General features: G+C 37.3%; 1 protein-coding gene across 2 annotated transcripts in view; it reads left to right on the top strand.

Annotated features, from left to right (window-relative positions):
• Positions 1–14706, top strand: part of DAAM2 (dishevelled associated activator of morphogenesis 2) — a 161430-nt gene that overhangs the window by 52003 nt on the left and 94721 nt on the right. For both annotated transcript variants that reach the window (XM_070932454.1, XM_070932453.1), the window contains exon 3: positions 12034–12123. In XM_070932454.1, coding sequence (XP_070788555.1) covers positions 12034–12123 — 90 coding nt within the window. The remainder of the gene's footprint in view (positions 1–12033; positions 12124–14706) is intronic.

The raw sequence follows: 14706 nt of genomic DNA, 5'->3' as shown, positions 1-14706 counted from the left end.
TAGACTTCACCATGGCTTAGTCTTCTAAGGTGTATTCATTGCCAAGCGTCAGCCTTGGAATATATGAAATAATAACAATAATACTATTAAGGAAAAGATTAAGCCAGGAAAAAAGTAAATTTTCTTATTGCTCATAAACTAAAAAAAAACCTGCCCATCTTTCTGCTAGTATACAGACAGAGGCTTCCAAGACAGAGAAAATGATATCTAGGTATGCTTAAGTCTTAGCAGATTTCAAATTAGAAATGAAACTTTATTAAGAAAGGTATGATGTTGAAGGAATGAGTGCAAATATGTTTAAAATTCTATACTCTTCTGTGTTTAACATTATCAAAGGAAATCCCTTTTTAAAAAATATATTCTGGATCTGGAAAAAGTTTGAAAAAAAACTGCTCTATTTCAACTATAAGATGTTAAGATGACCACCAATTTCAACAATACTTGAAGGACCATAAGATTAACCTCTGTGAATTTGTGAGAAAAAGTATATTATTGAAAATCTCTTGCTTCACAATGAAATGATGAACACTTGGACTGCAGAAGTTTTCCCACCCAAACAAAGCTTTCTGAAAAACTTAATTATTACATAATTGGGGAGAGAGCTTATTAGTGATTAAGTTAAAACATTAAAAAGCAGATAATGAAAAACTGGAATGGTAGTGAAGGAGTAGGCTACCTCCTGTACATCAGAAGTCTTGGATTACAATTTCTTTCCATTTTCCATGTTGTCAAGTGCTGATGGAATTTGGAATTCTAAAGCCAATGGCGACCACCGATTCGCTACTTCTGCAATGGAAGGATATACTTTGTAAGTTCCTTCAGTGATTGCAGAAGGAAGTTGCTTTCTAATCTATTCATTAATGAGTAGAAGTGTGAAGCTGATTTTGCTGACGATATTGTTTTAAGTGCTACAGTTAGAATAGACTAGGGGTTAGCAACCTTAAACAATCAAAGAGCCATTTGGACCTGTTTCCCTCAGAAAAGAAAACACCATGAGCCACAAAACCGTGCCTGACTATTTCTTGAGCAGCCACAAAACTAGCATATGTAGTTGAATAGTTTTCTTGCAGTTTTCTTGGATTTATCCATGGTTGGCCTACTGGGGGTTGAAAAGCTCAATAAATCGCGTGCTGGTGGGTGTCGCACATTGGCAGTTGTGACACATATTTTGAGTGACAGGGAGTCACAGCAGAGTGACAAAGAGCCACGTGTGGCTCAAGAGCTGCAGGTTGCTGACCCCTGGAATAGACTGAGAAGAGTTTAGAAGGATTTAAATTAGGTGATGTCTAGATATATCTGTGTTAGTTTAAAAATTTCCTATTTCACATATGTGGTGAGGAGTTTGATACAACAACAACTGACCAGGAAATATTTTCTGGGACAAAGGTGGTGATATCTAACAAGATGAGATGGTGCTATGTCTCATATGTAGGGCTATGTACGAGAAGGGTTAGCAGAAGTTGGAATGGTTACAATCCTTTTTATCTTCTTGATACTTGTTGTAAAATATACAATTGTATAGCCTTCCAAAATGCATCTAGGATAATAAAAATTTAGGTCAACATCCTTTTCTGTATACCACTGCCTTTGAACAACATCCTGGATATTACAAAACACAATAACCAGGGATGTTGTGGGTAGAAACCATCTATTGCAATCTAACCTTAATTCTCTTATCACTTAATTTGCTCAAAGTCACACAGCAATAAATCTAATTCAAAGTGCTGGTTTGAATCTATAAAGCCCTACATGACTTAGCTACAGAGACCATCTCCTCCAAGTAGAATCTGCCAGCCTGTGAGAATATGTAGAGAGAGAATGCATATTATTATTATTAGATTTCGTACTAAATATGTATCCCTATGATCCTGTCCCTATATATTCCCTTTCTGAATTCCACCTGGTATTCTGCTTATTACCATTCAGAAACTGTGAAAACAATTTGGTTTAAATTAGCATTGGGAATTGGTCTGTTTGCTTGTTTATTGATTGGATTGGATTGGTTTTGGCTGCCCATCTCTCCATAGCAACTCAGGTAGCTAACAATGTATAAAAACAACCAAAGAGTTTTATTTTTAAGGCTGATACATGAGATTTTATGGTGACCAGATTTTATGGTGACAACCTGGTTGTTTCTAGTCAGGAAGTTATTTAGGTATAGAACTGGTTACTTGATTGTTTTGGACTTGTCTCACTGATAAATGTTCTAATCTTTAGAAATGTAAATTGCCTGGCTTCTTTAGAGCTAGGTGGTAATTACTTAGCTATAGTGACTGATTCACACATTGAATTAAGCCATTGCTTGTTTTAAAAGTGTTTATTAAAAACTCAGTGAATTGGTTTGTACATGAAACTAAACCACCAATCATAAACCATAGTTTGAAACTTTGCAGTGACTGGGTAATAAGTGAAGACCAAGTGAATCATAACTTGTCTGGAGTACAGATAGTCTGAAAATGTATGACTGAGAAATTATAGAGGAATCATTGACATAAAAACATTTAAGATGTGAGAAAGAAAGAGAAATGATGATCACATCAACACTATATTTAGTTGCTGATAAAACAACAATATGGTAAGTAAGTAAGTCTTCTGAATAAATATATTCAAGAAACAAGTCCTTGTGGCACAATTTATATTCCATGTACTTTATTCATATAAGAAAGAGTGTTGTTTCATTACTGTGTAAGGAATATAAAAGAATAGCATTTGTGTAAAAGGTATGCCAACATTTATTTGCAATGAAGGTGGAGTAGCGAAAACTGTATAAATAAGGTGGGGGAAAAACCTTTATGACATATTAATCCTCTGCATACTTGGCCATCCTATGAAGTAACTAGTAATATTCCTTACTATTGATTTCTTCTTGTCTTTATGGGTGTGCTTAACTTTATTTAACAACTCTTGCTTCTGCAGCTGCTTCTGTGAAAAAGCTTATCTGTATGGGAAGAATAGAAAATCCACCTTTGGGATTTTAAGTAGACCAATTGTAGCCCCAACTGATCCACCACATTATAATTAAGCACATATAATTAAGTAAAAATTAAGTAATAGTTTTGCCAATGCAGTCTCTAGAATGCTTTTCATATACAATAATGATATAGTGTCCCTAACACTGACATTGTTCACATCTTAGAATTGGCTCATGTGGTCATTTCACATTGTGGTAAGAATTGTGGGATTTCAGTTACTTCATGCTGACTTTTTGTCATGTTTCTGTGCACTGTGGAAATTATTTGAACACTGACCAGGGTAACTGTATATGCAATTAGAGTAGATGTTCAAGTAGATAATAAGAAAAGATACTGAAAAATTGTGTGGTAATATTATAGTGCATCTATAGGTCAATGGTACAACCACATCTGAAAAGGTGTGTGCAGTTCACCTCAACTCCAAAGGAATATAGTGACGCTAGAAAGGGTATGCAAAATTATGCATTGTATGGATAAAGTGAACAAGGAGAAGCTATTTTTCCCCTCCCAAAGTACTAAAACCAGAGGTCCCAAATGAAATTGAATCCTGGAAGAATCAGGACAGACAAAAGCAATTATTTTTTACACTATATATAATCAAACTTTGGAATTTGCTACTACAAAGTGTGGTACTGGTTTCACAAAAGAGTTTGGAAATTATTCATGACCAAATATTCTCCTTTATTAGTACTCATGATCAATTCATAGAAGTCATGGTTAGTAGCCTTGATGGCAGTGTGATTGCCACTGGCTAGGAAACAAGTAGACTTCCATTGTGAGGTTGGTTGGATAGTGTGAGAATATACTACTTGACCAATGGGTTAAGTATCTGATCCAGCAGGGCACTGCTTATTGTTCTTTTAAGAAAGAAGGCCATTTGTAGATATCTTGGCAACAGTATTATTATTTCTAAAGTCAGGATGGCTCTGTCAAAAATAGGTCATCTTGTCTCAGTCTTTGACAAGATAACTATTTTAGTGGAAAAGGAGAACCTTATAGATGTAACCTATATTTTCAACACAGCTTGTAGAGTTCCAAATGACATTCTGATTAACAAGTTTTTGAAGTGTGAATTAGCTGGCACAATGTTAAGGTGGGTCTAGAACTAGCAGGCTAACTACACTTGGAACAGTGATACATCTACATCAAACTTTATCAGTGAGGTCTCTCAGAAAACCTCTCAGGCCAATTTTATTCAATATTTTTATTAATAAAATGGGTAATGGATTGATAGACCACTTATCATATTTGCAGATGACAGAAAATTAGATCAGGTCAGCATCTAGACTGACAGAACACGGTTGCAGTATAATTTTGAAAGATTGGGCTATGACGAACAAGAAATCCTTTAATAGGAAAAAAATATAAGGTATTATATTTAGGAAGGAAAAATGGGGGACATAGATACAAGATGGGAGATTTCTGGAAGCAGAAATATCAGAGAAGGATTTGAGCATGAATAACAAGCTGGGTTGCCTTACAAGAAGCATTGTATCAAAGATATATGGAATCCTTATTTCCCTCTATTCTGCACAAATGATTTCGCATCTGGAGTGCAGTATACAGGTCTGTGCATTTCATTTCCAAAAAGGTATTGACAGAGTAGAGTAAGATCAGAGGAAGGTGGCAGAGGTGATATGGGGACTTGAAGACATGTCTTATGACATGAACTACGCCGACTTCAGTCTGACCTAAGCATAGTACATAAAATTATCTGCCACAATGTCCTACCTGTCAATGACTACTTCAGCTTCAACTACAACAATACACGAGCACACAATAGATACAAACTTAAAGTGAACTGCTCCAAACTTGATTGCAGAAAATATGACTTCAGCAACAGAGTGGTCAATGCTGGAATGCACTACCTGACTCTGTGGTTTCTTCCCTAAACCCCCAAAACTTTAACTTTACACTGTCTACTCTTGACATCACCCCATTTCTAAGAGGTCAGTAAGGGGCATGCATAAAAGCACCAGTGTGCCTACCGTCCTTGTCTTAATGTTCGTTTTTACTTGTATCCTTTTCATGTATTCATATTATGTTTATACTTTTATCTGTTATCTTATATATGCTTGACAAATAAATAAAATAAATGAAGGTGAAGAAATTTGGGACACTCAATTTAGAGAAAAGGCTGGGGAAAACATAGGTACATGCCTAAAAGAGTGCAAGGGAAAGCAATCAGAACTAATTTTCCATCACCACAGAAATTAGTACAAGTTGCAGGCAGCAGTTACCATGATTTAATTTTAATATAATGAATACTTGATGGAAAATCTGTACAGTAATAATTCAACCTAAGTGTCATTACCATAGCACCTCTGGAATATTTCCATTTTAGCTAGTTCCCAGAATGTTATGTTTTTCTTTGCTGTGAGAAATTCTCATGTTAAATGGAGATTGTGTACATTTTCTCATAAGGTGAAAGCTTTTATTTGCCATGTTAACATTGTTTAGAGGAAAGAATGAAGGGGAGAATTATAGTTCTATCTATGTAATTCAGTAATGTCTCCCTAGATGGCTAGATGGTTTACTAGCAGCAATGTACTCTGAGTGGAAGTTTGAATATTTTGAGCAAAATAAAATATTTGTAAGCTGAAACCAGTTTAGTCTGAAACAGAGTATACCAATTTTAATGTTGGTAAAGAACTACCTAGGCTCTGAAAATGACCATATCATTATAAAAACAATTACTGTTTACTTTTAATGTACTGAAGCTCTGTCAAAACTACCTATAAATATAAAACCTAGGAACAAGCAGGAATCCACTTAATCCATAAATACAATATGGAATTCTATTCCCAAAACGAAATGTTTGTGTGAAAAATATTTCCCCCAAGATTTTAGTCCTTTGTATTTTAGGGTTTTTGAAGACAGCTGTAGATCTGGAAGAGGGAAAGCCAAGAATCACAAAAATGTAGCTAAAATTAGAATATTGGGTGTGTTTAGCAAAAGACATTGCACCATCCTTTTTTAATCAACAGGGATTACACTGTTTTCAGCATAATCCGTGTTGGATTTTATTTCTTCCTTCTGAAGAAAAGGAAAAGCCACAGAACCAAGGCTAATGGGATACTGTTACATAAATCCCAGACACAGAATTGAACAGTTGCTATTCAGTTTAAAGGGACTTGTATGTTGAAATGAATATTTTCATAAAGCAAGCTGTTTTGTATTTATGGTGCTTTTTTTGACATTGAAGGCCCTAACTTTAAGATAACTGGCTATGAAACAGTTTCTTGATTAGTAGCAATATAATAATAGTTCTGTTGGCCACATGACCAAGGAAAATTCCTCGGATGATGCTGGCTCCCTCGACTAAGAAATGGAGATGAGCAAAGTCCCTACAGTTGGACACAACTGGACAGAGGAGAAATATTTACCCTCAATATCAATCCCATGATAGGTCAACAACCAAGTCATTAACGCTCTCCTTTGAAGTAAAAGAAATTTATACCTGAATTTGTTTTGCCATGTGAATTTTTGAAAATTCATGCAAACATGAGATTTTGTATGTGTGTTGTGCTTTTGAATCATCATTGACTCTTGGTGACTGCCTGAGTAAGTCCCTGCAGGTTTTTTTTTGGCAAGATTTTTTTTTGGAAATGGGTTGTCATTGCTTGCTTCTTAGGGCTGAGAGAGAGTGACTGGCCCTAGATCATCTAGCTTGCTTCATGCCTAAGGCAGAATTAGAATCCAGTGTCTTAATTTCTAGCCTGACATTTTAAGGACTATATCATACAAGTACATTCATCATACAAATTATCATTATTAAAAAATGTAAAAGTCTCCTTTGAACTGAGCTTCATTCTTGTGCACTTCTTAGGCTACCATATAATTTCTTGAGAACCAGTGGTGGTTCTTCCACCCCATTCCAGAACAACCACCATTCCCTCACTAACCTGCTTTCCAGCTCCATGCTCCTGGCAACAAAAGAAAACCACGTGACTAGCAGTTTAAAAAAAGTCCAGTCAGACCTTCCAAGTTCTCAGAGGAAAAAAGATCTCGTGAAGTTGGATGGTCTGGCTGAACTGACTGATCAGCCTCCCAGCTGATCGGCATAGCCAGTCCATTTGCCTCCCAGCTGATCAGTTCAGCTCCCAGTCATGCCCCTGCAGCCTCCCCATCCTGAATGGCAACCCTGGGGGGGGGGGCAACCGCTGGTGGGAACAACCGGTTCGCTGAACTATGCAAAAAATTAACAGGTTCGGTCAAACCAGTGTGAACCGACTGAATCCCACCACTGTTGACAACAATATAGCACTAACAATAGCACTTAGACTTAAATATCACTCTATAATGCTTTTACAGAACTCTCTAAGTGGTTTACAGAGTCAGGGTCAGGTTCCAAGTAATACATCCATCACAAATTGAACTCCGAGGCATTCCATTTTCTCAAAGAAAAATTTATTTAGATATACCATCTTGGCACTAACTGGTGAAAAGCCAGTACTGGGGCTTTTCACCCCAGTATAACTTTCAGTTTCTCAAGTTTCCAAAACAAACTGTCACATTGTCCAACCAAGATGGGTGCTGGTTGCTTGGCAAGTTCTCTCCTCCAGTCAACCAGCCATTGGAATGTGTTTGACTCATAGGCTAGGAATGATGTTTTGACTGAAGGCTCTATCCTCCTTCAGCTGTGTCAAACTGAATTCATTTCAGAATACCCAAGGATACAAACAATCCCACGCCCCAATCAAATTCAGGCTTGACAGTCAGCATATTGCCCCCAACAATATGAATCCTCATTCTACCGACCTTGGAAGGATGGAAGATCCAATCAACCTTAGTATTCCTGGGCAATACTGAGCAAACTTGACCCAGTTCTTAGCTTAGTTCCACCATTTGAAAAGGAGTGAAGATAAACTTATGTCTGTCCTTCTGTCTATCTAAAACGAAATAATATATGCAACCAGGGAAGCTACAGGGTTGAAAAGAGAAGTGTAGCAAAATATTATAATATTGTAGCATCCTCTGCCAATTTGGAACTATGAAGTAACTCACACATAGAAAAAGTAAAATCCTGAAAAATTGAAAAGACTCCTGAGATTAAAGTACAAAAATAGAAGCATTTTTCATAGGGGAGGAAAGTTTTCAAGAGCTTAAATACTTCTGTACGTTTCTGGCCTGCTGATTTTCCTATATTGATTTTCATGAGGTTTTTTTTTTTTTCAGCCATTTTGAATCTTGCCAATCTAATTTCAAAATCTGGATTGGAAACATTTTTTCCACCAGCCATGTCCTTTCTCAGTAAATAACATACAGCAGAATAAGGTAATTGAAATTCTGAAAAAAAGACAGAACATTAGGAACATTAACTGGAGGACCTTTATTTCCTCTTCTCCCTGAGGTCAACCTGGCAAATGTTTTTTTAATCAACATTATATCAGCTTTTACATCTTGAAATGCTTTTTTGAGAGTCAAGCAGCTGATTCCTCTGGATTCAATCTTCTACCCAAGAAGAATTCACATATGATTAGAAAATCACCACAACAGTTGTTGGAGAAGAATTATATTGTGTATTTCTATTTGGAATCCCAGTTTAGGCTTCAAGGTTAGCAATGGATTGAAGCTACTGAGTCTGTTGCAATATTGAGTTGGTCTCTGCAAAGTGCCCTCTCCACTTCATCATCTTCTATCAAGGCTTTTCTCTTCAGGCTTGAAAGAAGGCTCTTAGCACAACAGAGAGCCGAAAAAAGAGAGTTTACACAGCTTGGCACTTTCATCTGAATTACAACTATCCTGAGTGCAATTTACAGACCGATGATATGTGTTGATGGCTTTCAGTTGATAGATCAGATGTATAGCATTGTGTTCTAAATAAACAGCACGGAGCACAAATGAGGATTGGTAAATTGTTCAATGTCAACTTCTCTTGGTCTGTATTCTTTCCTGATCATAACTTGTGTTCTTTTCCTGCAAGGTAGATTCATAGGACATTTTTTTGTGCATTTTTCCTAATGTGCATATTGTTGCAAGCAAATATTTCTAATATAGTGTATAGCACCCACTATTATCATTAATATATAATGTTATGTAGGTTCTTTCTTAAAAGATGAAGTGTTGCATTCATGTTTTGATTGAAGAACTGACTTATAAAATTCAGACACCTGTAAAATATCATTTATCTTTACATATTCGTTCTGGAAATGTTTCATCTTTTAATCTGTTTTCTCCAATTTGAAAGACAACCTGATGTCTCTGTTGCTTATACCTGTCAGTATTTTCCTGTTTGTTCTCAGCTCTAAGTTTATATATTATTGTTTTTTAAAAGTATTTGTTTTAGTATGTGCTGCTTAAACTAACTTGCAAAGTAGAACAAATGTATACAAAGTAGAACAAATGTATACAAAAATTATACAAAAGACAGACTCAAACCATGCATAACCAAATGTAACTATGTTTTGTGAGATAGGTAGTTTGATAGCTGAATGAATGAATAATAAATATTCTTGAAGTTCAATTCCTAGAAACTTTATGGACACATCCTTGCAGTTTTTGTAGTACCGATACAGAAAGGGTTTATTATTTTCTTATTATATCATATATTTTTATTTCCTGGACCACCTGCAGTCCTTCCTGAAAGTCTCCCATCCAAGTCCTTACTAAGCCTGACCCTGCTTAGCTTGGAAGCTTCAGAACGAGAATGGTTGAACTAGTACTTTGAGGGCTAATCACTTGCAATGTCTACCCTACCTCTTACATAAAGGTTGGGCAATTATGAAAGTTCTCAATTTACAGTTGATGTTCCTTAGCTGAACTATTGACGTAGCCATGTCTCACTTTCTTAAATGTTTTTATGACTTGGGAATATTATCCATTTAGCTGATCATTGCCAAGTAAACAAATTCTCAGATTGTTCCCTCCCTCAAGCAGTGGTGACTTGGTAGAGAATTTTGCTGAGGTGGCCTAGCTTGTACTTGTGGATTTGTGCAGGACGTCTGCTAAAAAAGTTAGTCTCCCCAACACCCAAAAGCATAAGTGCTTCTGTGTTTCTTTTTCCCACTGGACCTCTTGCTAGATTCTTCATTTGAAGTTGTGATGAGCAGTTTCTTTCTCTCTCTTCTCTTTCTATCTCTCCAAGAATGTGCTCCTGGCCCAAGCATTTCTAATTTTGTATTGCGAAGATAAAATGCTTTGCCTTGCTTGGCTGCCTTCTTGTTTGGAAAAGACTCTCACTAACCATTTCCATATGGCTTGCAGTCTTCCTACACATTTATGGAGATATACCTGAAATATCTTCACTGCCACCTCCACTAGCATCAACACACTGGAATCCCCCTGGCTTCTTTTATCTTGGGCTCTTGGCAATGACCTAGCCTTGTCTTTTCTTTTTTTACCTTTCTGTAGCTGAAATCTCTGTGGGCCTTTAAATCTGTCAGCAGCTGCTACCAAGCTCAGTGTGCAGTTTTAGTTCATGGTTTTCACAAGTTATTGACTCCAAAAAAAGCGGTCAAGTCTTAAAGAAGCATTGTCCGAAATTTGGAATAAAGCTAATTTCAGTACCTCAGAAGTCATTTAATTTTGGTTTCCTTCTCAGTAGAGAGTTCCTTTATTTAACTTTCCCCTTCTAAAATCAGAAAAACTAAGATGCTTTATGTGAATTAAAAACGGGACAATTAAGGAAAGAGGTGATTTTTTTTAGTAATAAATATTTCATATTATATAGTACAGCTTTTAATTTCTACATGATAACAGTAAAGTAGTTAACAAATGCTATGTAAAAATAAAATCTGGCACATAATTCGCCTGCACTATTTCAGTGTTTAGGAGGATATTATTGGAAGAGACTTGGAAACGTAAACACATCCTCTCTAGCAGCCAACACCCTGATAAGCAGGATTAATGCCAGGCAAACAATCAAGCAGAAAATAATATCCCAATCAAGGAACTACTAAAGAAGAAATTACACCCCCACCAACACTTGCAAGCAAGCTACTATTGTATATATAAACAGGGACCCTTTTACATTCAGTCTCATTGATGATGTTACCTAGTTGGACAACGAAACATTTGCAAGCAAACAAGCTCAGAGAGCACCAAGGATTCCACAATTCAACCCTGAACAACATATATATTCTCTTCTGTTGGAATCACTGATTAAAACTGCTTCTAGAGAGAGGTAGTTCTATGTCGTTATTAAATTTATATGTTTGCTGCTTGTTTGCAAATCAAACAAAGGGATCTAAATCAGGGGTGTCAAACTCAAGGCTCGTGGGTGCTTAGATCTGGCCAACAGGGCTGCCCTGGAAGCAGTGAAAGACTGGCCCATGGCACCTCTGCGAGCAAAAACAGAGCTTGGGAGGGCTGTGCATAGCTGACCTGAGCTCTCTTTTCGGCCTCCTGCAACCCTCTGCCAGCAAAAATGGAGCTTGAGAGGGCTGCATGTGGCCCTTCCAAGCTTTGTTTTCGCAGTGCACTCGGGCCACCATGGGTGCCCTTGGCATGAGTGACATCGAGCTGGCCATGCCCACTCTGGCCATGTCCACCCTGGCCATGCCCACCTGGCCCCCTGAAGTCAAACACAACCCTGATGCAGCCCTCAATGAAATTGAGCTTGACACCCCTGATCTAGATCCTAGACTCTCATCGATTCTGAAACTGCCACTGCAGGTTCTATATATGAATATAGATTATGGAAAGCAAACGTTTAGGGCAAAATGCATATTTGAAATATTGTTGTGGGGGAATGAGGCTTTTATTTGAAACTTGTGTTCCTCTTTACAAAAATGAACTGTGCCAAGATCTAATTAACAAGATTGTTTAAGAGCTTTCTGATATGGCTGCTAATAGGACCTTGCAAGAGTTTTTTTTCTCTTTAGATGAAAAGAAATTGATTTTCCATGTTCTATGTATGTACAAAAAACCCTCTGTGCTGAAGTGTACAATGAGCATATTATTTAGTGCATTGGAATATAAAGGAATATTTTTACAATATCAATTATTTGAGAAAATTACAAACCTCTAGGTGCTTAGGTGATAATGATGCTCAGAAAACAGTTCTGAAAAACTATTGGTGATGTTGCTCACACATTGTCTTTTCGCTTGCCATCTCCAGGATGAATTGGATCTCACAGATAAGAATAGAGAGGCAATGTTTGCACTCCCACCAGAGAAGAAATGGCAGATCTATTGCAGCAAAAAGAAGGTAATATTTACTGGATTCAAATTATGTGATAAATCTTGATGCAAGATTTATCACAAGTTCAAGTATGGCTTGAACTGTATGATGGTGTGCTTTTTCCTTTGATATTTGCAGTTTTGTGTACTTAATACAATTGTTTATACTGGGCCATATTTACCTACAGGTGGTTATCTTTCCTCCCTGTACACTTGGGGGGACGTAGGATGCTGGAAAAATCAATCCACCACTTAGTTCTTAAATGATCTTAAGGGCAGATTTAGTTCTAACTGATATTATCACAAAATGTTCACAATACCCCCAACAGATCAGAGGTGGGTTTCAGCAGGTTCTGACTAGTTCTGGAGAACTGGTAGCGGAAATTTTGAGTAGTTCGGAGAACCGGTAAATATCATCTCTGACTGGCCCTGCCCCCATCTATTCTCTGCCTCCCGAGTCCCAGCTGATCGGGAGGAAATGGGGATTTTGCAGTAACCTTCCCCTGGAGTGGGGAGGGAATGGAGATTTTACATTATCCTTCCCCTGGAGTGGGGTGGGAATGGAGATTTTACAATATCCCACCAAGCCATGCCACGCCCACCAAGCCACACCCACAGAACCTGTAGTAAAAAAGTTTTGAATCCCACCACTGCACTGACTTCAATTATAATATTCCAGCAGTTCCTAGACATTTGTGAAACAGCTCATAGATACAAGGTCTCATCTCTGCTTTCACCTCTTCCACTTTAGCAAACCAAGAGTGCTCCTTAACTCCTAGCCAAGCACATTTGCCAATTTTTTTTAGATTTTTGGAATTTATTCTCCTGTACAAGTTAGTTCTCACATAGTCAGTGGGGGCAAAAAAACATGATAGAAATGTGACAAACCAAGCACGGATTCAGACAGTCCAACTCACATAAAATATAGTCTCCTATATAAGGTGGGAAGGAAAGGGAAAGACAAGAAGGTTTGAACATTGTTTCTATATAGGGGTCTTGTTGGTGAATCAGAGAAATTACTAAATTCTTGGCTATAGGTTCCCATTTTTTCAGTAATTATTACTTATCTATAGTTCTCGGAATTCTTGTGAGCTTGCCTAAGTAGTTTATTCTTGCCTATAGAGTGAAGCCTGACAGTCCTGTAATGAAAGGATACTTTGCAAATACAGTAGAACCTCTGGTCATGACCATAATTCGTTCCATAACTTTGGTCGCAACCCAATTTCGTGGTGACCCAAACCTAATTTTGGAAATTTGGCACTTATATATATAAAAAAAAAAAGGCGCGGAAGTGTAAATCGGCCACGAAAAAAAAATCATCGGAACCCAATTTGGTCATGGTCAGAAGCCTGACTAGGTGGCTCAATGGCTAAGACACTGATCTTGTCGATCAGAAAGGTTGGCGGTTCGAATCCCTAGTGCAGGTCTCCTGCGTGAGCAAGGAGTTGGACTAGATGACCTCCAAGGTCCCTTCCAATTCTGTTACTGTTAAAAAAAGAAAGAAGCATTTGTGACAGTAGCTCTCTGGTATCAGAGCTTCTTATTGCAACATGCCCTAGATGTCATTATTTTAAGTTGCTCTGTATTGATTTTGAACTATAAGGTATATCTATAATAGTGTTTGAAAGCTTGTGATGCATATAGTATTTGGTTCTGGTCAGATACGACTGTTGGTGCTTGAAGAAACTGTATTGCAAGTATAATATAGTTAATACTTAAATATTAAATACATTACAATCCCCCCCCCATCCCCGTTAATATTGAACTTTATGTCTAGACTCAACATTCACACAATTAGGAATCATGATATCTTGAATCCAGGTATTAGGAAGTCTTGCAGTCAAACCTTTAAACTTTAATGTAAAAGGTAATGTGTGAATAATATCTCATTTCAAGATATAACACTCCTTCCTAAAGGATTCTGCCCTAATTTATTCTTAATAAGAAAGGAGTTCTACCTTTCTCATGGGAAATATGTCAGCTTGCTCACTTTCATTAGTTTCAATATGACACAGGAGATCCAGAAAATAGAAAGCTGTTGACTCTATCAGCTGGCCTTAATTTTGAGCAGACCACAGTCTGACTGCTTTCGTTGGCCCTCATCTCCTCAGAACATTAGTCCTAACAAGCTAAACACTGGATGATATAATAAAATTGTCTTTTTTTCCAGTACATTTTCTCTTCCTTTTTTTGAAGAAAAAAAAGAAATAAGTGTATGGAATGGGAATGTCTCAAGATTGCACCTTGCCTTCTGGGCCCAACACCTTTGTGAGACAGATTAGTGAGTTTAATAACTTTGACTCTCTGACAGCCTTCCATTACTTATGAGTCTTCAGACTGAAATGTCAGCACAGTGTTGCCTTTCTCTGCCTTGCAAAGATTGGTGATATTGCTGAGATTTGAAGAATGGTCAGAAACATTGTTTGATCCCATTATTAGCAAACAGCTGTACTACTGTTTCTGTGAGGAGTAACTTAAAACCCAGTATTCACTCTCTTCAGCATCTCTTTTTAAAATACCTTTCCCAGGGAGACTTTCAAAAGAGAACCTTCACCGAATTGTCATCTGGTCTCATTTAAAGACAAAATGCACCAAAGGAAGGTCACATCAT

This window comes from Pituophis catenifer, unplaced genomic scaffold, assembly GCF_029215685.1.
Source record: "Pituophis catenifer annectens isolate HBS135680 unplaced genomic scaffold, rPitCat1.0.hap2 SCAF_1, whole genome shotgun sequence".
Classification (NCBI taxonomy): Eukaryota; Metazoa; Chordata; class Lepidosauria; order Squamata; family Colubridae; genus Pituophis; species Pituophis catenifer.
Note: the sequence above shows the minus strand (reverse complement) of the source record. Positions and strands in the feature narration are given on the sequence as shown.